The following is a 23,856-nucleotide window of genomic DNA, read 5'->3' as shown; positions in this document are numbered from 1 at the left end:
ATTTTAGACTTGGTCCTCAAAAAAAGAGAATGTATGAAAGTAATCTGCTTATTTCTTTTAAAATTTTAACCCTTTACATTTAATTGAACCATACGGACACAAAATAATTAACGTCACGTCACTGACCCAAATACGTACGTATTTTACAAGGTGGCTAATTCGTACAATCCAATTTGTAAGTTTTTGTTATTGGTCAAGTACAGTGTAAGGGCGTGCTTCTGGGTGGTGTAGGGAGGAGGGACGATCTCGCTCGGGCACAGTTTGGTTGGGTTAGGTATAATATAAGTGCAGCTTTCACGTTAACTTAATAAAAATCCCAGACTTGTTCACTTGTTCAGCCGAACTTTAAAAAGAGAAACCCTGGAATAAAAAGCAGTGCAAGAATTTATTGGGCACAGATTACAACACGGGTTTCATCAGATGCGCTAATTATAACAAGATGGGTGTCTCACTGACTCCCTGCACTGCCATCAAAGGAACGATGGAGGGCAAGGCTGCTCGAAATCCCTGCGCTCAATGACTGTGGTCAGCTCTTCGGTAACTTATTTTAGAGGAACTAAGATTAGACAAGATGGTGGTCTGAACAGGATGGCATCTAAACAAAGATTTGGTCACTGAAGGGTCCTCTGAAACACTGAAGAACAATGAAGGTGAAGGACTACTGTACTTTAGCCATTAGTCCTCTTTAATCTCACAGGTTAACCCAGAAGAAGGGTTGGAGTGCAAGCAGCCACCTTTAGATGTGCAGATGTAATAAAAAAATAAAAAACACGGATGTATCTCTACAGACACAACAACTGAAGATCATTTAATCAATATTAAAGGCAATATTAACAACAAATGATTCTTCAATGATACACGCCCAGAAAAATACTACTATTATAAATTGAATATATTAGTGGCCTTCATGTCAATAAGAGGCCTTACAGGCCGCAGTGGCCTAAACCAAAAACACTTGGATGAATTACGCTACACCTTGTGAAGTACGCCTTTGTTTTATTCCACTGATTTCCTATTTTTTATGTTGTGGACGGTGGACCTCAATACAATTTCCACAAAGGCATAATTAATTAAGGAAATATCCCATCCAAAATATCCAACAATCACCTAAGTGCACCTTCAGTATAATAAAACTAAAAGGCCATTAAACCTTAGACAAAGTCACCCTCAACTGTCCTAAAGTTCACCTTGAATACAGGTTTGAGAAAATCTGCTCATTATAAATATTAAATCATCAAATATGGACGGATAAGATGTTAAAAAGCAGAAATATATAACAAATCCATTAAGTGGCAAAAGAAAAGCAATAAAAAGCAAAGGGATGCTTTGTGAAAGAGGGTGCACAAACAGAGAAAAACTGTTCTGATTGGCTGTGTTTTGTGATTGACTGCTTCCTGGCACGCCCCTTTTTCACATTCAGTATAGACAGACAAATTGCCTATTGCTGGAATCATATCACATTGCGTCTGGTTAGGACAAGGTGTAATGCCCTTGCAGTCAGCACCTACTTTAGAATAGTAAAATTGTTATTATTGTGACCTTGAGCTAGCAAAAAACTGCTGCTAAAAATGCCATTTATTTATAAAATGGGTATGCAATCTATGTTCTGTAATAAATGTTGTTTTGATATCATGTTTTTACTACGCATACAATATCATAATAAATAATCCAACGTCAGTATCTCTGGATGACACTATAGTGTTATTGTATTGTTTAAAACACGGTCCCTTCACCTCCCTATAGTCAAATGTTGTGTCAGATTTATTAGGCAAAATATGTATATATAAATTTGATATCTGATAGCAATCTGATTGTTCTTGATTCTTTCAATTTTTATAGATACCATGATAAATCCTATCGTGAATTCTTGACCACAACAATCGTGTGGTGACAATCTCATAGAGATTATTTAAATAGCATATTTTGTAAATGAATGACCATAAATAAAAACCAAGTAACCACAAAAGTTAGATTACAAGTTAATACCAAGTGCTAACTTTACTTGAATATTTGCAAGTGGCAAACAGAATCGGTGTGCTTCAGAGGAAGTAGCCCCACTTGGTAAGGTGTCACTGCAGCTAACTGTGGCTGGCATAGAGCATTGTGCAAGTAGTTCAAAGATTGTGGGTTTGAACCCCAAGGGACAACTTATAAAATGAGCATATTTTATAAGTTATAACAACTCATCCCTAGTCAAGATAAATAATAGTAAGTTAAAATGACTTATAAATCTGAGTTGATTAAACATTTTAAGGCAGCAAAGGATTTTTATAGTGCACAAACACAGCTAAATTTAATCAACTTGAATTTATAATTCATTTCAACTTTCTTGACTAGTCAAGAGTTGGTATAAATTATAAAGATTAAATTAAATTAGCTAAATTAAGTTAATTCAACTATTTTTTATTTAAAGAAACTCCTCACTTGTCAAGAAAGTTGAAATAAATTGTACATTCATTAATACATAGAGTTAATTAAACTTTTTCTTTTTTTTTAAACTTTTTTTTACAGTGTAGTAATAAAATGCATAACTTGCATGCAAAGTTAGTCGCTTTGGATAAAAGTGTCTGCCAAACACATAAATGTAAATGTAATGTACTAGGAGGAAAAGAAACTATAAAGTAAAAACCTCCAAAAAGTAACTATAACTTTCATGGGACATGGACAGCAAACGTTGGCAAGACCACTCAAGAATTGAAACAGACCAAGTTTTACCCAATAAAGGTTCTTCACAGTGATGTCATAAGAACCATTTTGGTTGCACAAGGAACCTTTAAGAAAAAGGTTCTTAAAATAACAATTCTTTCTTCCTTTTTATATAGTCTTCATTTACCACAAAGGAAGTTGTGCAACAAATGTTCTGTGGATGTTAATGGTTCTTTATGGAACCATACAAAAACCATTTAGGAACCATTATTTTTTTTCTAAATACCACCAGAGATAATCATAGGTCCAATAAGTAGGTCTACTTTACATGATATTATTATGCATGCAACTAGCAGTCATAACCAAAAGGCTTTGAAAACCAAAACACCTCTAAATTTAAAATAAGTTACAAAAGTCCCTCAATACTAGCTTTATAATTCACTATTCCAGCTGCACCATCATCGGTTATATCCATAACTAATTTCTATGAATTCACAAACGACCCCCAAAACAACTTCTGGTTCATGTGCGAAGCTGATAGCGCTGAATGACGACAGTCGGATGTAGGCTACCTTCCTCTCCTTTGCGAAATCTTGAAACTCCTCGTAGACATCAAATTTCAACATCATCTGTCCGCTATAAATGTGGCAGCGTGCGCGTAACACAAACGCGTACCTTAACAGAGACCACACATGACCGGCTAAATAAGCAAAAAGCGCCACAAACAGCACTGTCATCGGAAGCATACACTTCTCCAAAACATATCAAGTTTTCACGGTTACATTGAACGGTCACTTTGGAGCGCGCCTTTGCGCACCGACTCGTAATGATGCATATTGAAGCGCGCTTCTTACTTTGCGCTTCTAAATTGCATAACGCTCATAACAGTTACGAAAATATATGAATGCACAGCATGCAAAATGCCGTTTGAGCTACAGAGGAAGTGAAAGTTTGGGTGGCATATGGCTCAGCCTCAGATCGCTGACAAGCTTTTCTATATACATGCCCGCAGGTGTTTTCAAATAGACAAACTCCATCCTGATCTCGGAGTAAAATAACTAAAGGTTACAGTTAATTAATGTTTGCACAACAATGAAATTAATATACAACGACGTGTGTCGCCCAGATATACGTTATCCACATGACAATATATGGTTTCAAATACTGACCTCGTTCCTGAAGGGTGACTGGGCGCTCAGAGGGGAAAGGTACAGTCCTTTCCACATGTATTCCTGTGGGAAATTGAGTATGTTAAACGTTTTGATGCTCCATGTTCGCCTGTTTGTCTGTCTATCTGACTTCCTGGATGAACAACCGTTGTGTGCGCACAGAGTTAAGTTCACACACAAGCGCGCTCTTACATACACACGCGGAAATACAGTGCACGAGCTCTCGACTCAACATGCACGCACTATGCACAGCACAGCACAGCGCAGTGCACTAGTATAAACCTATACATATACACATATATGTCTTACCAGAACACTACAACAAAAATATTTAAAAATAAACGCCTCACGAAGTCGTTTCCTTGAAAAGATGTTCTTGCCCATTATATATTTGGATCACAAACATGCCCACTTTGAACACTTGATCAGTTTTCTCTGAATGACATGTACATAGACAATGTAAATAGAGAAAAAAATCATAAGGTTAATCAAATACGTGCGAGTTTGGTTTGACACATTTTCCATTGCAAAATAAAATTTAGCAATATTTTGAATAATAAGTCAAGCACGTTTTGCCAAATTGCACCCTCTATCAGTCGTAGTAATTTTCTACTTTATGAAGTCTGACGGGGCTCATCAAGGAAACATCAATCGAGCACAGATGCAACCTATGAAGACGCGTACGCGCGATAGTGACACAAAACGCGATAAAAAAAACGCTTTTAATACACGATAAAACACATTGTACATGTATAATACCCGTGCAAAACAAAACACGTGCACTGTCAATGCAATTAAAATAGCAAAAAAAATACCATACCGAGTCAGCAACGCTTTATCTTTAATCCAGGTCCAACTCCATAGAAGTCCCGTAAATGCAAACGTCTTCACCCGAATAAAAGCTCTCCTCAATGACGCGCAGTAAAAATCCACTCTTATTTCTCCGTTAGCCCTTGTAAGGTATATTGCCGAGGAAAATAAACTTCCAAACTCATTGCACTTGCCGTCCTGGTGCTCTTACACCTGCAAATGGCATCAACATGTTTAATTTTCGACAGACGTCATGCGTCTCTCACGCTCGGTGTACTGATAAAACGCGAGGGAAATTAATCTTAAAAAATCCAGCATAAATACTGTGTACGGAACCTCGCGCGAGTGAAAAATATCTGACACGCATTTTACGCGTTTAAAACCCCATCGTACCTGCTACAAGGTAACAGGACTAACAAACGATTCAGCGATCCCAGCGTCTTTTAAACTCAACACCGCCACCTGCCGGTTCACAGACGTACACATGAAAACACAATGGAATGACATAGAGTGGCAGACCTGTAAAAAGGCTGTAATAGGATTACAATCTAGTGAAATGCTGATTAAAGCGACAGTTTTATGTAGATTACCAGACCTGGCCATTTATAATATGTAAGTATTGGTGCACCGTGTTGTCCTAAGACCTGCACACGCATGCATAACAGGTGTTTGTTAATCACCTGTTATTCCTGTCTGAATATGGTACTTGACTAGCAAAAATATATTATTATTATTATTATTATTATTATTATTATCATCATCATTATCATTGTTGTTATTATTATTATTATTATTAGTAGTAGTAGTAGTGCTTCTACTTACAATATAGTAAATACAATATAATGAAGATATACTCTTTCTGTACTCGTTTATTGTAGTATTAATTTTTCAATGTTTTTCAATATATTTTAACATTTTTCACCATTTGGGGCAAAATAAATTGCATCATTGATGAATAAATACAACATAATAGACATACACATTATTTCTAGTCGTTGTGTTTTATTGCACTATAAATGCTCCATTTTTTTTTTCAAATAAATCTCAATTTCTTCATCATTCTGGACATACTACATTCTATTATTAATGAGTAAATACAACATAATGGTAATTGTTGCTTTATATTGTCCTGTAAATGTTCCAAGATTTTTTTTCCAGTAAACCCAATATGTTTCAACTTCAAAATGGACATAATAAATTGAATTAATGATGATATGTAATTAATAAATACTCCGTGTTAAATTAAAAATCCATCGTGCATTCATTACAAAATCAGTAAAAACATTATATAATCATTTTAGTAGATGTTTACGTTGTTTCATAATGACATTAATATGCTTACCTGGCCGAGACAACTTCAAAAATCTTTTGTTCCTTGGTTGATGAAAACCATTGAAGTCTGGAAAATAGAAATACTCTCTCTCTCTCTCTCTCTCTCTCTCTCTCTCTCTCTCTCTCTCTCTCTCTCTCTCTCTCTCTCTCTCTCTCTCTCTCTCTTGCTCGCTCATATTATGTCATACTATCATACGCGGACTACGTTTCCCAGCATGCATTGCCTTGACATTTCGACCAATCAGATTCGTCGGCCTACCCTCTCATTGAAAAAAGGGGCGAAAGACTAAAAACGTTGTGGCTTCGCTCCGGCGATTGTTTACACTTCAGAATTTATACCTATATTTCAATACATGAAATGGCTTCGACATTACTTTCACCCATGGTGGATTATTATAACGACGAGGAAGAGTTAGACAGTGTCGATGAGGATGGCGATCGCAGTTTCAGAGGCAGAGACTCAGAGGAAGGTGATTACGTGCAGCGGAGTGTTTTAATTTATATTTAAAAACAAATTACTTATATGGTAATTTACACATTAAAATCACAGTTGGCCAAACATAAGGTTTTTCTAGAGTTGCGAGTTTAATCTAAACAGAAGTAAGGTGTGCGCGTGCAAGTGAAAACTTACGTTATCACCTTGTTATTTTTGAATGTATATCTCAAGAGCTTTATATCACTTCAGCTGCAATCATTTTATTTATTCATAATCATATTATTAAATATATGTGAGTCTGTATGAGAAGTTAACTACATGATGACGTTGAATTGTCATATGTTTGTGTATCTTATGCGCTAAGACTGTTGATAAACAGTTAACGTTAGCCTCCGAGTTAGCATCGGGAAACCGAGAACGAAGATTTTAAAACTAATGCAAACTTCAAAAATGAGATACATCGCAGCATTGATAAGCTTATAAAATAGCATGTTAGGAAAGGGAAATATTTCGTCAAACACTTGTTTTAAACTGTTAAACACTGATCTTGCTAACTCGGTTAGCCTGCTGTTAGTATGAAGAGCGGCTTTGCATCACTGCTCTGTATGTCAGAGATGTTTTTGTTTATATGTGTTTAAATGGACTTAGTTTTTATTTATTTGTTTATTATTGGTGTTGGTGCCTGTTTTAGTCTTCGTCTTTGTTGTTAGCTTGTATCCTATGGTGTCTGGGCAGTTGTCACACTCTGTCACATTCATCTTTATTTATACGTTAAGCCTTTAAGCAACATGTATTGAAAATATGTATCAGTATGTATATGTATCAACAGCTCAGTGCGACCTTTTCACATATGACTACTTTAATATCACTTAATAATTTAAAGGAAATGAGAACATCAAGAACATGGGGTTCTCTAAAGAAAAAAGTCGTGTGTGTCCACTAGATGGTGCTGTTTAGACATTTGTTGGTGAATAAATTACCATGAACCATTAGCATTTTAAATTTTTATTTATTGTTCCATATGTATTTTAATTGTTATTAATCAGACCAGAGCTCATCGACAGCAAAAAGTATTACATTTTGATAATATTGTTATTTTAAAACTAGGGGTGTGACGAGAGACACGCCACGAGATGAGACACAAGAATTTTAAAATTTGAAAAAAAATCCAAAGATTAAATGTATCATAAAATGTAAAATATATTAACTTATTTATGGCTGTCACTAACAATTAATGATTATGATCAAGTAAATAAAATGGACTTAATTGAGCAGTAGCTTTTAAAATGCCATGTATAATAATGATAAAGAAATAATAATTTGTTCAAATAAATGATTAAAAACAAATAAACACATGGCTTTACTGGAAAATAGTAATGCTTAAATTAGCGACTAATCTTGACTAATCGTTTGCAGAATAAAAGTTTTTGTTTAAATCATATGTGTGTGTACAGTGTATAATAATTATGTATATATAAATACACATGCAAGTATATATATTCAAAAAAATTACATGTGTGTGTAATACTTATATATAAATACTTATTATATAAATAGATTTTTCTTAAAATTATACATGCATGTCTGTGTGTATTTATATATACATAATTATTATACACAGTACACACACACAAATGATGTAAACAAAAACTTTTATTATGCAAACGTTTATTCACGAATCAATGAATCGTTTTGCAGCCCTAGTTAATATATATAGTGGAATATAAATCAAAATCACATCCTACTTGAAACCATATGCACTGCATTTTGACATTATGTTCCAAACATATTACTTATATTTGTCCCTATTTATTTTTGTTAGACACGGAAGATGCCAGTGAAACCGATCTGGCCAAACATGATGATGACGACTATGTTGAAATCAAAGAACAGTGAGTATTAAAAATCACATGCATGCTGATGAGAAGAGATGCTTGAATTTACGCTATTCAAAGTCATCTCCACCTGTGACGGATCACTATTAGATTAACAGCTGATCAAGCCTCTGAAAGATCTTGTTTATTATGTTTGCAGGATGTATCAAGATAAACTGGCATCCCTGAAACGTCAGCTACAGCAACTGCAAGAAGGTGACTAAAAATAATTCAGAATAAACACCTTAAAAGAGCAGATAAGAATAATGACTTTGGGATAATGATATAATCACCCATGTATACTGTACTTTAAGTAAGAGTTAAATAAAATGTAAAACACCATGCAAAATCATATGTTTTCGTTATATACCTTCATTCATCAGGCACACTGCAAGAGTACCAGAAGAGGATGAAAAAGCTTGATCAGCAATATAAAGAGAGATTACGTAACGCTGGTAAGAATGATGTGCAATAAATAAGACCGCTTATTAAACACGCACTGCCAATGTTTATATTTCAATTATATTACTTTTGTAATGATCGTGAGATTAGAATACAAAATAATCTTTGTCTCCTTCCAATTTTTGTTTCAGACCTCTTTTTACAACTTGAGGTAAGCTGTATTCAGAAATGCTATGCATGTGTTGATTTATTACTCCGCTTTGACAGCTTAATTAATGTGAAATGAATAACTCGCAGACAGAGCAGGTGGAGAGGAGCTACATCAAGGAGAAAAAAGCCGCAGTGAAGGAGTTTGACGATAAGAAGGTGGAACTAAAGGAAAATCTAATAGCAGAGCTGGAGGAGAAAAAGAAAATGATCGAGAATGAGAAATTGACAATGGAGCTGACAGGAGGTGAGAGCGCACACGAATGACACCTGGGGAGACCCTAGGTTTTTAATATTGGGGGGCACAGCCCCCAATAAGGGTGTGATTTAAATATATACTTTATACAGAGTTCCCACAGGAAAGTCTATGAATCGGGGGAAAATTTAAGGCCCAGGAAAGTTTTTGAAAATAAACATCCATAGGCACATGTCCTTGAAAGTACTTACATTTATTTTGAGACAATCTAGAGATCATTTGATTGGACAGGAAATTTGACGAGAAGCTGAAGTGCAGGATGATGTCATAAAATTCAGAGACTTTTTTAGCACACATGCCAAACTATTTGTTTTGAATGCTTATATCTTTGAAATGTAAATTTTGTGAATGTTTAGACCATATCAAAATGCTTTATTGCATAGTTGTTTTTGACACATGAAAACTGTAACAATCTATCTTACAAAGTAACACGATGTAACCTTGCTCATAATAATGCAGACTAAAATATGGGATGGAGCTGAGTCCCATTGCCATTTTATAAGAGATTTAAATTAGACTAAAACAATCAAGAATTTGTGTACAGTTTGTGGAATAAATCCCAAATATTTAGGGGGGCTAAAACGCGCCTAACATGGGCCTAGTGATGCCACTGAATGACCAAAGTGATGGTTTTTGTGTTCACTATCAATAGTATTGCTGTTGAAAAAATATATAATCCAGTCCCGATAGCCGAACGTTTAGCTATTCATTCCTGTCTGAGACCTTGTATCCCTATTTTTCTAGATTCCATGGAGGTGAAACCCATTATGACCCGGAAGCTCAGAAGGCGACCCAATGACCCGGTTCCTATTCCAGACAAGCGGAGAAAACCTGCTCCTGATATCCATATTTTAAACATTTATAGTTTTCGTGAACCTACACACATCATTTGGTTTCACACGACCATTTCTATCTCTCTCACCCTTGAGGTCTTTGCACACTGCGGTTTTCGTTTTCGTCATCCTAAAAATTCTGTCTATCATAGTGAATCCATTGTGAAAAAACCTCACAAAACAATACAAAATTGAGTCTTTACAATGTAACTTTGCACTATTCACTACGAATGAATGAATGACATAGCAACAAGCTATTGTTTAGTTAACTTGAGCACAATACTGTCAAATTTTTCGTGCAACTTTTGTTTTGAATTTTTTTTTTTGTATTTATCTTTTATTTGATAGACAGTTATAAGATAGATGACAAGAAAGTACAGGGTGGAGAGAAGGGTATCGGATTGGCAAAGGACCTCGAGCCGGGATTCGAACTCGGGTTGCCGGAAGTGCGTCTGCACCATATGTCGAACACTGTCCATTACACCATCGGCTCCGACCAACCTTTGTTTTAAAGTCACCATGAAACAGAAGTATTGATTGTCTTATTTTCCCCGTGGTGGAGTATATCCGAGTGAAACGGCTTCTGAAATGAAAATAAGGTGGGGTGGGACTTGAATTCGTCTATCAAGAACTGATTCGATCGTTTGAAGTAGAGTTGTTTTGCTAATTGCTTTTTGCTGCGATTTTTTTTTTTTCCCTCGACCCCGCCCACCTGCCATACCATATGAGCGGATGTAAAGAGAGATAGCCGTTTCTCAATATGCGTTCTTGTCAGTACTTGTGGACTTGTGAAACGTCATCAGCCGCGGCCCAAGTACTGTTCCAATTCAAAGTTCGCATCAAGCCCAAGTTCACATAAAATCCCCGGATGTGTTCTTGATCCGCCCATTTTATCAAGGATGCATCAGAGGAGACTTGTGTGGACTTATGACAGCGAAGTTTCCCAGAATGCATTTCGCGTCAGGAGTTCGTTCTTCCGAGTCTGAACTTGCAAGTTCGAACTACGAAGGACACAAGTCCGAGTTTGGCGTACTTGGTATTGAGAAACGGCTATTGTTTCGAGGAGAGGAGGAGATTTGTGTTTTTGATTAAAGATTATGAGGCCACATAAATTTTTTTAAAATAATGAAGCTCACAGATAAGTCAAATGTAAAAAATAACCCCCAAAATGACAGTTTTTCAATTCGACTTCAATACCATCCTGTTTTCCAAGATGTTTCACAATCATCTGCCACAAGGGGGCAGTCAAGGCCTAATGGTTGTAGAGTTGAGTTTGGAACCTGAAGGTAACCAGTTTGAGGCTTATGGCCCGCAGGTTGCGATGGGTTAAATGCAGAGGTCACATTTCGAATAATGGCTACCATACTCAACAAATCACATCATTTTCACTTCAGTCTGTCTCTATATTTCCCACTTTGTTCGTCATACAAAGCTTTGTACTGTGAGACGAAGTGAATCAACTTGTCAGACGCTATTCTGGATTTTGCAATTTGCTTGTACAGCAGCTCTGATTTTTTAAAACACCTCTTGTGTAAACGTGATTGACATAACGTAAGTTTTTTTTAATGTGCAAAAATATTGGACGAGAATTTTGTACTGTGGATACAGCAGGCTGTTTTTGCTACTGTAGATTTTAGAGTACATGCTGGTGGTTTTAAGAAAAGAGTTCAGAGGATCTCAGAGCTTGTGGTGGAAATATGGTTGCAATGTATAATGTTTCATGTTTTCTTAACCCTCCTCACCCCAGTTAAACTATTTACTATCTGATGAACAGATCATGGAGGATCTAAGAACATTAAATAAGGTAAGGTTACGTCTCACTAAAATGGTAGATATGCTGTGCGGTCCAGATGTTGATGTGTCTGGTAGTAAATTTACTACATCTGAGATTACTTTATAGTCTAATCCCTATTAGGGTTCTTTCTACAGAAATCCATTTTATTGTTGCACAATTAAAACTTAAAGGTGCGTTGTGTAAATTTTAAGAGGATATCTTGACAGAAATGCAACGTAATATACATAACTATATTATTAGGGGTGTATAAAAACCTTACATAATGAGCGGTATTGTTTTTATTACCTTAGAATGAGCTGTTTTTATTTACATTCACCACCGGTCTCCTTACATGGAAGTCACTATTTCACGTCGTCATGTATCAATGTGAAATTGATGATTAAAATCAAACTTTGATACCCACAATCTCATCATTAGATTGAGACTTTTACTTGGATTTTAAATAGGGTCACATACTGTCTGCCAATCGCTTTAAATTATTATACAAGCATATACAGTAACACAACAGTGCTAGTTAGTTTCTGACAAACAAAATCCAGTTGTTTGTCCATATTGTGTTTTATACAATTGATATATAACCCATCTTTTGCTTCATGTCCTTTATAGCTTAAGTCTCCAAAAAGACCAGGTATGGACGTTTTGTCTTTTAGAGGTGATTCTCCATATATTTCCCCAGACATTTTCCAATCAGATTATTCAAAAGCTTTTAATGATTTTAATTGAAACAAATGTTTGTTATATTTCCAGCATCTCCGGCCTCTCCCGAGCATCTTCCATCCACTCCATTGGACACCCCATCCCAGCGGTATGAGGCACGAATCGAAGAAGGCAAACTTTACTATGATAAAAGATGGTAAGTTTCTCTATATTTTATGAGAGCAAATACATGAAGCTGATATACACAGACCTGAGTTGCAAATATCCCTGCTGAAAAAAACAGCATACCAACAAGATCAGCATATTTTGTGTTTTGGTGCTGGTTTGCTAGTGAACACCGACAGAAAATTAAAAGTTGCGATTTTCTATGCAGATATGGCTAGGAACAAAACTTTTATTATGGCGTAATAATCAAGAACTTTGCTGCCGTAACGTGGCTGCAGGAGGCGCAATGATATTACGCAGCGCCTGAAAATAGTCCCCTTGGTTACTTTCAATAGCAAGGGACTATTTTCGGGCAGTGCGTAATATCATTGATTATTATGCCAGAATATAGATCCTAGCCTAAAAAAAAACTGCCTAAAAAAATGCAACTTTTAATTTTCCGTCTGTCTTAGTACACAATGTTACATAATAACAATGATTTTATGCAGTGCCCAAAAATAGTCCCCTGCTATTGAAAGTAACCAAGGGGACTATTTTCGGCTGCTGCGTAATATCACTGCGCCTGCTGCAGCCATGTTACATCAGCAAAGTCCTTGATTATTACGCCAGTTTGAGAGTATAGTTCCTAGCCATATCGGCCTAGACATTCGCAACTTTAAATTTTCCGTCGGTACACGATGTCACTCCAGAAGAGTCAAGTTTTAAATAGGAAAAATATCAAAACTCTTCGGTTATTTTTAGCGAGATGCTAATGGTGTAATCACATTCAATAGATTATGCTAAGCTATGCTTAAAGTGGTACTGCCAGACCCGGAGATCAGCTCCAAAACTGTAAAAATCTAATGTTTACCTATAAGGGGAGCTGGAAAATGAGCATATTTTCAAAAAAAGTGGAATGTCCCTTTATTTAGTTTTTTTTACTAACCACAAGATGGAGCCAATGCCCCACTTTCTAATCCTCTTATATCACAGTTTACGTAAAGGATGCTGTCACATTGCATAGACAGATTTGACGTAAGATGTGTCTACAGCATCACTGCATGCATTCAGTTGTGCTAATAATAAAGATTTATTGATATTATAAAGAGTCTTGTTCACTTACATTTATTCACTTAGAAGACACCAAAGGAATTAAACATGAGGCCAGCCACTAGAGATTAAGTATTAAGCATGCAACAATATAATAATATGCACTTGTGAGTGTTGCGTTGCTTTTAACAAGAAGTTATTTGACTGTTACTTGTTGCGTCTTTCTTTGAGTCTTGTCTGCCTTAATGAAAGCAAGAAAATCTGACCTTTTGCCGAACACTATACAGACCGTGTGAATCTTTATATAGCAGATTGTTCTGGTCCTGGAAGCTGGTTGGTTGATAACAGTACTTTAACCATAGCTCTGACCTCTTCACTAAGTGTTTCTTCAGCTCAAATTATAGACCATTGCGGTAGCAGCGCAAAGGTCATGGGATCGAACACCGGGCAATAACACACGTACTGATATAATGTATAGCTTGAATGCACTGTAAGTCACTCTGGATAAAAGCCTCTGCCAATTGCATAAATGTACAAATCGCTGTGCAGCATTCATAGCTGACCGTCCATCAGTATGTTGCATAGCAACACTTTTTACATGGCAGAGTCCATGTCTTCTAACTAAAGAGTCGCAACGAATGATTTTACTTTAAAATGAACATTTTAATAAACATTAGTGTCCCTTATTATGTAAAGATTATAATATAGTCACAGCTGAAGGGGTTGCAGGGACTCGCTTCATGTCGCGCCTAACAAGCCCTTCAGCCGTGATTATATTTGCCATACAGCACAGCCTCTAAAACCATATTGCATATTTAATTCAGTGGAGGGAAGGAGATTATTTTGTTTTATGTGTTAGTGGCATTAAACATCAGAAATGCCTGTGGATTTGCATGAGCATGTCAGCACGCATTCATCCAGCCGTGCCCTTTAGACAGTGAGTCGCAGTTGCTGTCAGCGCTGCAGTCCAGTCACAATATCTTTGGACACCAAATGTACCTGCAAGTATATAATCAACAATATACATAAATGAGTCTTGGATTACGTGATCATTTGGCAGACACTTTTATCTACTTGCAGTGCATTCAATCTATAGATTTTTTTATTTGTGTATAAACCCATGACTTTTGCATTGCTAACACAACGCACGGGTATATTTGTAGCAAAAGATTAGGGCTGTCCAAAGTTTAATCGCAATTAATCGTATACAAAATAAAAGTTTTTGTTTGTATGTATGTGTGTATTGTGTGTAATTATTATAATTTAGGGAAGAGCAGGGCACAACCTAATGCTTTTTGGTTTTGGCTCAATCATTCAAAAAATATTTGAGTTTAATTATATTTTTACACAAGCAACACACACATCTCTGCTACAAATTAACATTTGAAGTTTGTTTCTAGTACTTACCATTCTTGGACAATTACACCAAACGTGACAGAAGTGCAAATGTTACAACTTACCCCATAGGTGGGGTTTATTGTAACAGGCAGGGGGTTAGTTGTAACACTTGCTATAAAATTAAGTTTGCAGGCAAATATTTCAATATGTTTTTTGTCAATATACTTGAAGTGAATATTGTTTATATATCTGTCTATAGTAGACAGGTATCCACACTGTATTCATTCAGCCAGCCCTTTTCTAACAATATTTCAATTATAAACGGATACAAATGTGTAAATATGTGAGAAAAAGCAGCACAATTATGAAAAAATATTTTTTAGATGTGACCCAGTCTGTAAAAACCGTACTTAAGTTTCAAAATCAAATTCTGAGATAATGAGCATCAAAGTCTGATTTTAGCCATTCATTTCAATCTTTGACGTGACTTTATTCAATCAATATTAAATATATGAACAAAATAAATTTGAGTCACGATTTTTGATAGGACATGCACATTTATTTTGTTGGCAGCCAGCAATCATTTGTGTGTAGCCTATTTAAAACAAAGGCAAGAATTACGCTAACGTTTGCGGTTTTCATATCATAAGTGCTGAGGGGTTAAATGTAACACAGCGTTACAATTAACCCCGCTGGGTCAAAATATTTTCAAGCCCACCAAAAAAAGTTGCTAAGAGCTGCAGACATATTTCAAAATGATGTTATGTTTTAGTCAACAAGACACTGATTAATATGACATAGCATTGGATTTGGTATCTTACACACCCAACTTAGAAACCGGAAAAAAAAATATAATAAAAAAATGTACTTGCATGCCACCAAAACACTCGTTCATCAATAACGCTTTGGAAAAACATTATACATTTCCAATAATTTGCGGGAGATCGTCTTTTGGCAGCATGAAAAAAATACTGGAAAAACAAAACGCTCAACCTTGTGCAACGATGTAAACAGTCCGTGTTGAAACTAACCCCCGTGTTAGTTTTTGCCCCGCACACCCCTATATATAAAAACACATATACATAAACATTTAAGAACATTTTTATTTATGTATTTTTTTATTTATATATAATACAAAATATTTCAAAATCTGAATAAATATATCTACACTTGTACATTTTTCTTAAATACATGCATGTGTGTGTGTGTGTGTGTTTATATATACAAAATTATTATACACAGTGCACACACATATATTATGCAAAAACAAACTTTTATTTTGTTTACAATAATTGCGATTAATCTTTTGACCAAAAATACAGTGTATGGGTCAAAATAATACATTTTTATTTTATGCCAAAAATCATTTGTATATTAAGTAAAGATTATGTTCCATGAAAACATTTTGTACATTTCCTACCGTAAATATATCAAAACTTTATTTTTGCTACTGCTGTTAAGGACTTGACATTGGAACAATCTTAAAGATGATTTTGTCAATATTTTTTTACACCCTCAGATGACAGATAGTTGTATATTGGCCAAATATTGTCCTAGCCTAACAAACCATACATCAAAGGTTATTTATTCAGTTGTCAGGTGATGTATAAATCTCAATTTTAAAGAAATTACCCTTATGACAGTTCTTGTGGTCCAGGTTCACATGTGTGATACAGACAGCAATGATCCTTCAAATATGGGTGGACCATTAAGGGTCTATTTCATGCATTCTGACTTATGAATTGTGCTAAACAAATGCAAAGTGTCAGAAAAGGATTTGAGCTTGTCACAGAGTATTTCTGGGCCAAATTCATGCCACCTCTTTTCTACAAGTTTCGAAAAGTTTTTTCAAACATGGGTATCCATTACGTATCAGTGACCCCATATTCCTTTTATGGGCACTTCCCCCGGAAAAGCACGCCCACACGTCAATCAAAGTGAAAGCGAGAACGAGGACGCTCATTAGCATTGTTCCTTCAAGTAAAAGTCACAGGCATCACTGCACACGATAGCTTTGATGTATATCAAGAGTTAACAAGGGCACTAAAGAAGATGTGGGTTTTTTGGATGTTAGGAGAAAAAAGCCTTGTTCAGCTTTCCAAATAAGCCAACCTCATGGAAACAATGGATATTGTGTGTTTATTCGGGGTAACAACTTGTGTCTTTGTTTAACTCTGGATTTTGTTGAAAAGTCCCAACCGGGTCACGAGTCGCAGGCGCTAAGTCAAACTGTCGGAAATCAGCACATAAGTGCATATAATGTAAACGACACAAACATGTAGTGAATCATAAGTTATCCAGAGATACTGCTATAATGTTTTATGTGTGTTGCTTGCTCGCTATTCCCAGAAGGACACTTCATGCTTTTCTGGAAACATTTGCTAGAGCTGATCTGTCTTTTATAAATCTGATAAAACTAAAGACTCTTTGGAGATATGAAGGATGTAATATTACTCTGTAGGTACTCAAGCTTAACATGAGAAACAGCGCATGTTATGTGAGCTTCAAACAGCCCGCAGACCTTCTCTAATTGAGTGAACATGAGTCGTATTAGACATTACAGACATTAGGGTGGGCCGTTTTGACCTGAGTTAGTAAGGAGACACCCAGAAACACCCTTCAGCGCTCAACAAAAAGGACTGCCCGGTTGCCCGGGGCAAGCGTGAGAGATGTTCGGGCCAGTAAAAAGTATTATCACTTGCCCGATCGGGCCAGTGCTTCACCCTCAGACACTAAAATATATTTTCATCAATGTATATTATTTAAAATCTTGGAAGCAGACATTTACTTGGGTAAAACATGACGAAAGAAACTATGCAATATTTTGCACAGTTTGCTGTCAGTTTACAGGTTTCATATTGACAGATGAATACGCTCAGTTTATTAAATAGCCTACGTCTTAATTTAATAAATACGCTTAGTTTATTTAATATTAATTATACATTTATTATGTATAAATATATATTTATTTATTATGTCTCTTGCAAACTATGAAGGGACAATGAATCAATACACTGACATGGTAATGCTAGATTAGACAAATACTTTCGTACCGTAATTTTGTCACTTCTAGACAAACGTCTGGCGTCAGGGGGGAAACGTTTACCTCGATGAAGGAAAGTTACTGTCTCACCAGGCTATGTTTATTCGGCTATCCAGTGTTGAGCTTCGATGAAACTTCACAAGACCGGCGAGATGGGCGGGAGATACGCGACGTGATTGACAGCTTTGACACCAAATGGATATACGTGAAAATCAGATGACATGATTTCACAACTTTTCATTGGCTATTTAGATATGTGAAGCATACTGTATACGGAAATGAACCTGGACATTCAATCCGTCAAAAAATGTCAAAATCGGCAAAATGGACATTTGGACAGCGACGATATGTATTGTATATACAATTATATTTGACTTTTGAATTATTATTTTTAAATATGTGATACTGACAGTTCTTTAACTCTTTCCCCGCCAATGACAAGTTTTTCCGCAACACCGCTATTATCCACTAGGTGGCGCTCTTCCGCAACACTTTAAACCCGGAAGTATTGCCCTATCGCAAGCTGCTGCATGTCCGTGTCTGTTTAAAGATCGCTCTGAATGGGATCTCTATGAAAAGTCCGTCACAAAAATTATGGAATTATCTCTGCTTTTTGCTCAAAATGTGGTGTTTTGCAGAAACCTACCCATATTCAAAAGCTGATTACAAAAGAACCACTGAAGGTAGGATGAATCGTTTTTTTTTTTGTTTGAAAGCAGAGGGTCAGTTCTTTCATTTGGAATATTGTATGTTTATATATTTGAGGAAGAACATTTTCTGGAAGACATTAAACTTTTGTGAAAATCATGAAAAACGCTGGCGCTGGCTGGCAACTTTTTTTTTTAAACGCTGGCGGGGAAAGAGTTAATCCGGCCAGTGAAAATTTTGGCAGGGCAAGTGAAAACCTGAACCACTGGCCCGACCAGGCCAGTATAAAAAATAATTTGCGTTGAGCCCTGCTCTTGTAAACACATAGCAATGCCTTAACACCCTATCAATAATTCATTCGCCGCCAGCCTTTTTTTTTTTTTAAGTTGCCCGCCAGCATTTTTTGTAATTTTCACAAAAGTTTTACAAAATGCATTCCAGAAAATATTTCTTCTAAAAATATATAAACATAAAAATATATCATATGAAAGAAAAGACCCTTTTGAAAAGTTGCACGCCAGCATTTTTTTTTTTAAATTTTCACAAAATGCATTCCAGAATTTTTTTTCTAAAAATATATACACATACAAATATATCAAATGAAAGAGCAGACCCTCTGCTTTCAAATAAACAAACAAACAAAACAGGAAAAAAATATTTATCCTCTTTAATTTTTTCTATTTATAAACTTAAAATTTAGCAAAAAGATGAAATAATTGCATTTTTGTGAAGAAATTTAGTTAAAGATCAGATTCAGAACGATGTTCAAAACATACACGGAGTGTAAGATTAGTAAATAACATTTTGGCTTCAGTATTTTTTTGTGGTATTGCAGATTAACATAAAAATTCTTTTTTTTTATGCAAATGTTTTCTCTTAATTGACGAGATAACTCATCAATGGTGGTGAAAGAGTTAAGGGAGCAACTTGTAGCCCCTCCCATATTAAAAAATAAAGTTAAAATCACATTTTCCTTAGCATTATTATTAGGGCTGTGCAAAAATATCGATACAGCTAATTATCTCCACTATCGATATTTAAAAAAAACTCAAATCGCTCGGTGTGCGTCAAACGATCTCCTCCGCCGCTGCTGTAGTTGTCGCTGTCCATTTGTCTGTCATATACGACCATTTGGCCAATGTCTCAGAAGTTATCGGGAGTGAGAAAATGACAGAAAATTAAAAAATGCCTGCAACTTTCAAAGTCGATGTGTGGACGCACTTTGGCTTTAAGAAAAAAATCAGCTCTATTTTTTATCGTATCGTGATCATGTCCATTCATTCAAATTCTCAAGCGTTTCCTAACCTAATGATTTACGTATACAGGCAATAAATTAAGCCTAAAGTTGGTCCATTTAACAACCTTCAGTGACAAATGCTCTTATTGTCCCAGGTACCATAAAAGTCAAGCAATCTATCTGGAGTCCAAGGAGAACACCAAGATTAGCTGTGTCATCAGCTCAGTGGGGACCAATGAGGTTTGTGTCTGATTCTCTTCACTGATTGGTAATAAACAAATGACTGCGCTCTTCAAACTAATGGCCTTCCTCCGAGGGCAACAAACAGTAGGTTATTGAGATCAGACCGAGCACTTTGGAGCGCTGTAATTTAGTTGCTCTCATTTATCGTAATCTGCTTCCGTATCACTGTACAAGGATGTCTGCGCAATGACTTTTGCCTCATTTGCATCCTTTTAACGCCAGTGTCAATAGATGGACGCATAGATTTGGGCTCTTCTTACTTGCTGAGCCAGATGCTTTAGAGAACAAATCACAGTTTGGGATTCATTTGGAAGACGCGGAGGATAAATTCCTAAGTGCTTTGTTTTCTGATTTCGATTCTCTTGCAGATCTGGGTGAGGAAGACGAGCGACAGCACGAAGATGAGGATATACTTAGGGCAGCTGCAGCGAGGAGCCTTCATCATTAGACGCCGATCTGCGGCGTAGACATCACGCCACGTCCTCTTTCTTCCTCTTCTGTATATTTTTTTAACGAACATTTCAACGCTCTTCCTGTTTTACCGAGTCACCTACTGCATACTTGCTCTTCGTCATATTTTTCTTCACACATACAGTATATACCTTACCAAAGTATATCATGAAATGTGTATTTCGAATGAATTTTGCATTGCAGTCACTCGACTTCAAACAATACATGAGAACAGAGAAAACGCCACGTGATTGTGCCATTGTATTTTTAGCAAGAGATTTGTAAGTCACGCAATAATCTGTTCTCTCTGTTAGGACTTTGTAAATGTGGGATTTCGAATTACTTTGCAACTTTTAATATTGTATCCAGTCGAACGTTTAAATAAATTTGGCTCACGCAGTGCAAACGACATTTAATTCCACAGCGTCGCTTTGTTTTGTCCCATTAAGAGACGGGTTGGTTGACCTTGTTTTTTAATAGCCCTTACAAAGAATGACATTCATTTACGTGTATAATTATGCAAATTTTTGGCAAATGCTTCTTCACAGAATGACTCGCAAGAACATGCGAGTAATGTGTTTGCCGTGATTATTTAAGGAGGTAACAAAGATGCGTGCGGAGCAAAGATGGGCATAACGAAATATTCAAGATGTCTATAAGCTTGAGAGTGCAGACATGCTCATCTTGGAGGTCAAATGTTTGTCTAGATAAAATATCTGTATTGTGTATGATAATTTTCTTCCAAATACCATAATTTTGAGGTTCTGGTACGATACTTGAACATATCCAATCTGGCAACACTGTGCAGAAGGGCAAATGCAGACGGTATCACAGGTGGAGCAGTGGCTGTTCGTGCATCCAAAGTTCAGCCTCTTTCACGATCACGGCTCTTCAAGGCAAGATAAAAATATTTTCATCATCAACTGCAAGAGAAAAGCGATATCTGCGCAGCGGTTCCACCACGTACCTTGTGAAATGCCCATAAGTATAAAAGCAGAAAAGCACAGAGTCAAAGTAAAGCAAGGTCCCTATGGTGACCATACGTGCCATTTTCCCCAGACATTTTCAGGTGTGTCCTCCGGAATTCGCATTTGTTGACTGCATATGTCATCGAGGTACTCACATTTCAGTTAAAAATATTATAAAATGAAGATTTATTTATCTCAACTTGTTCCCCGCCATTGACGAGTTATCAATTAAGAGAAAACATTTGCATTTAAAAACATGTTCCTGATACATTTTTATGTTAATCTGCAATACCGCAATTATGAATAAACTGAAGCCAAAACGTTATTTACTAATGTTAAACACTGGGTATATTTTGATAATCATTCTGAATCTGATCTCTATCAAAATTCCTTTACAAAAAATGCAATTATAATCCTGGCCAGGATGTGTCCGGGGAAAATGGCTGTATGGGTGTATCTGGTCACCCTACTGCTACCAAATGCATACATATCTGCAACTGAATGGTGTATTTTTGGACATTTTGAAAGGGTAGGGACTGTCGTAGTGACAGCTTTTGTACCTTTATTTCTGAGAGTGTACGATGTAGAAATAATTTGGTCCAAAATGTTGTATTTTGAAAACCGATAAAGCCGCCTGGTAAAATCAAAGTTTGTTACCTTTTTCCGTTCTGTTGTTTTCTGACTTTTTACCCTCCCGGAGACTGCACCTTATTTTGTATCTCCTGCCATTTTCACATTGATGTCTGATTGCATTTTCACCTTCAATGACAGACCATTTATTTTCTTCTGAAAAACACAGAATTTGTCCCCAGGTTTTGTTGCTTGCAATCTGAAATCTAGATTGCTTGCTTATATTTTCTTCCAATGTTTAAAAAATATTTTTACAGCTCAGACCAACAAATAGTCTCTGATGAGCTAAATCAAGATGATGTACAGTTGAAACTTTTCCCTGTGCTCAGATGCAAAACCCTCTAACTGCGTCTGACATGTTTTCTTGTAAACAACAAGCATTTTTTGTGTCGCACTGTAATTGATTCTGCCAACAAAGCTGTATTTTTGAATGACCCGAGGCCGGGATTCATCGCATTTGAAGAGAAAGTATTTAATGAACGTATGCACATGCTCCTCACATGTTTCCTAACATTCTGTAAAGATGAAAATTAAAATGATGTTAGTTGTGTAACAAAGCATGTTTCTACAAAAAAGCATTTTTTTTCCACTTCTACCGCATCTTTAAACTGTGAAACCCTGACAGCGAATTTCATTACAGATGAAACTGTGACAAAACTGTTAAACCATCGGATTTGACTGATTCCCACTTTTTCTTTACCCTCGCTTAGTTTTCCAGGAAATGAAACTGAAAACATCATGTCTAATCTCCACTTCTAAAGTCTCATTATTTAATAATGAGTAGGGTGTTTGATAATGAGATTTCTAAATGAATCCACTAAAACTCATTTAGTCTTTTTCGTATTTGAATGGACAGTTCTGCAGGGCCGGTCAACGTTACATAAATCACCGTTGTAATCGATGATCCCTAATTACCCGAATCAATATTGGTTAGGGTCAACAAAGGTAGCATGGATGCAAATGCATGGTATCAAGCAAATAAATGTTTAAAATAAATACTCGCTATTTATCTCAGAAATGGTCTTTAACTTTTTATTTGCTCTTTGTACAAAGCTTTCCATTAAGGCCGCTCGGCAGTGAACATTTAATGTCCCTTATTAGCGAGAGCAATGAGAATCTATAAATCCGGATACCTGTGTATTTCTCCGTGGTGGATTTTAAACACAGGTTCCCTGCACACCAGCACAGCATTCTTTGGCTTTCTTCAGCATCCTGGGTTTATTCCCATCTGAATCAGTTTCGTACAGCCGTGTGTACTAAATGCCCGGCAATTCCCATCTGAATCCGTTGTTGCTCATGAGATGTCTGCATGCCTGGATAAAGTTTGGCCCCTGGGCTTTGGTGGCTTGTTAAAAGCAATACAGGTTTGATGTCACATGTGGGATTTGTGTGTTTATTTTGGCACTGTAAAATAAACTTAAAAAACAAAGTGTTCATGCTGCCTTAAAATTTTGAGTTAATTTAACTTAACTCTTTCTCTGCCAGCCTTTTTTTTAATAGTTGCCCGCCAGCATTTTTTGTGACTTTCAGGAAAATGTTCTACTAAAATTACAAATATATCAAATGAAACAGACCCTCTGCTTTCAAATAAACAAACACACAAAACGTGACAAACGTTTCAGTATATTTTCTCTGCTTATAAACTTAGCAAAAAGCTGAAATAAATGCATTTTTCTAAAGGATTTTTG

At 36.2% G+C, this 23,856-nt stretch overlaps 2 protein-coding genes across 4 annotated transcripts in view; one reads left to right on the top strand and one right to left on the bottom strand.

The window, feature by feature from the left end:
- The window catches only part of taok3a (TAO kinase 3a), a 95,379-nt gene extending 90,330 nt beyond the window's left edge, over window positions 1-5,049 (bottom strand). The window contains exons 1-2 of one of the 3 annotated variants that reach the window (XM_065250851.2): window positions 4,636-5,049; window positions 3,816-3,878 (exon numbers count right to left, since the gene is read on the bottom strand). The gene's annotated coding sequence lies outside the window, so the exon portion shown is untranslated. Of the gene's footprint in view, window positions 1-3,815; window positions 3,879-4,124; window positions 4,143-4,635 lie in introns of those variants that run through there. The other 2 variants (XM_073814736.1, XM_065250852.2) reach the window with 2 other exon arrangements.
- A 1,146-nt stretch (window positions 5,050-6,195) lies between these two features.
- suds3 (SDS3 homolog, SIN3A corepressor complex component) lies at window positions 6,196-20,986 on the top strand. Its single transcript, XM_065250855.1, has 12 exons — window positions 6,196-6,427; window positions 8,216-8,285; window positions 8,428-8,483; window positions 8,651-8,722; window positions 8,861-8,880; window positions 8,967-9,123; window positions 9,877-9,972; window positions 11,708-11,769; window positions 12,367-12,412; window positions 12,508-12,613; window positions 20,033-20,117; window positions 20,489-20,986. Exons 1-12 carry the CDS (start codon window positions 6,316-6,318, stop codon window positions 20,585-20,587), a joined length of 981 nt encoding a protein of 326 aa, XP_065106927.1. The 5' UTR covers window positions 6,196-6,315; the 3' UTR covers window positions 20,588-20,986.
- The last annotated feature ends 2,870 nt before the right edge of the window (window positions 20,987-23,856 follow it).

This window comes from Paramisgurnus dabryanus, chromosome 5 (assembly GCF_030506205.2).
Source record: "Paramisgurnus dabryanus chromosome 5, PD_genome_1.1, whole genome shotgun sequence".
In the NCBI taxonomy this organism is placed as follows: domain Eukaryota; kingdom Metazoa; phylum Chordata; class Actinopteri; order Cypriniformes; family Cobitidae; genus Paramisgurnus; species Paramisgurnus dabryanus.
Note: the sequence above shows the minus strand (reverse complement) of the source record. Positions and strands in the feature narration are given on the sequence as shown.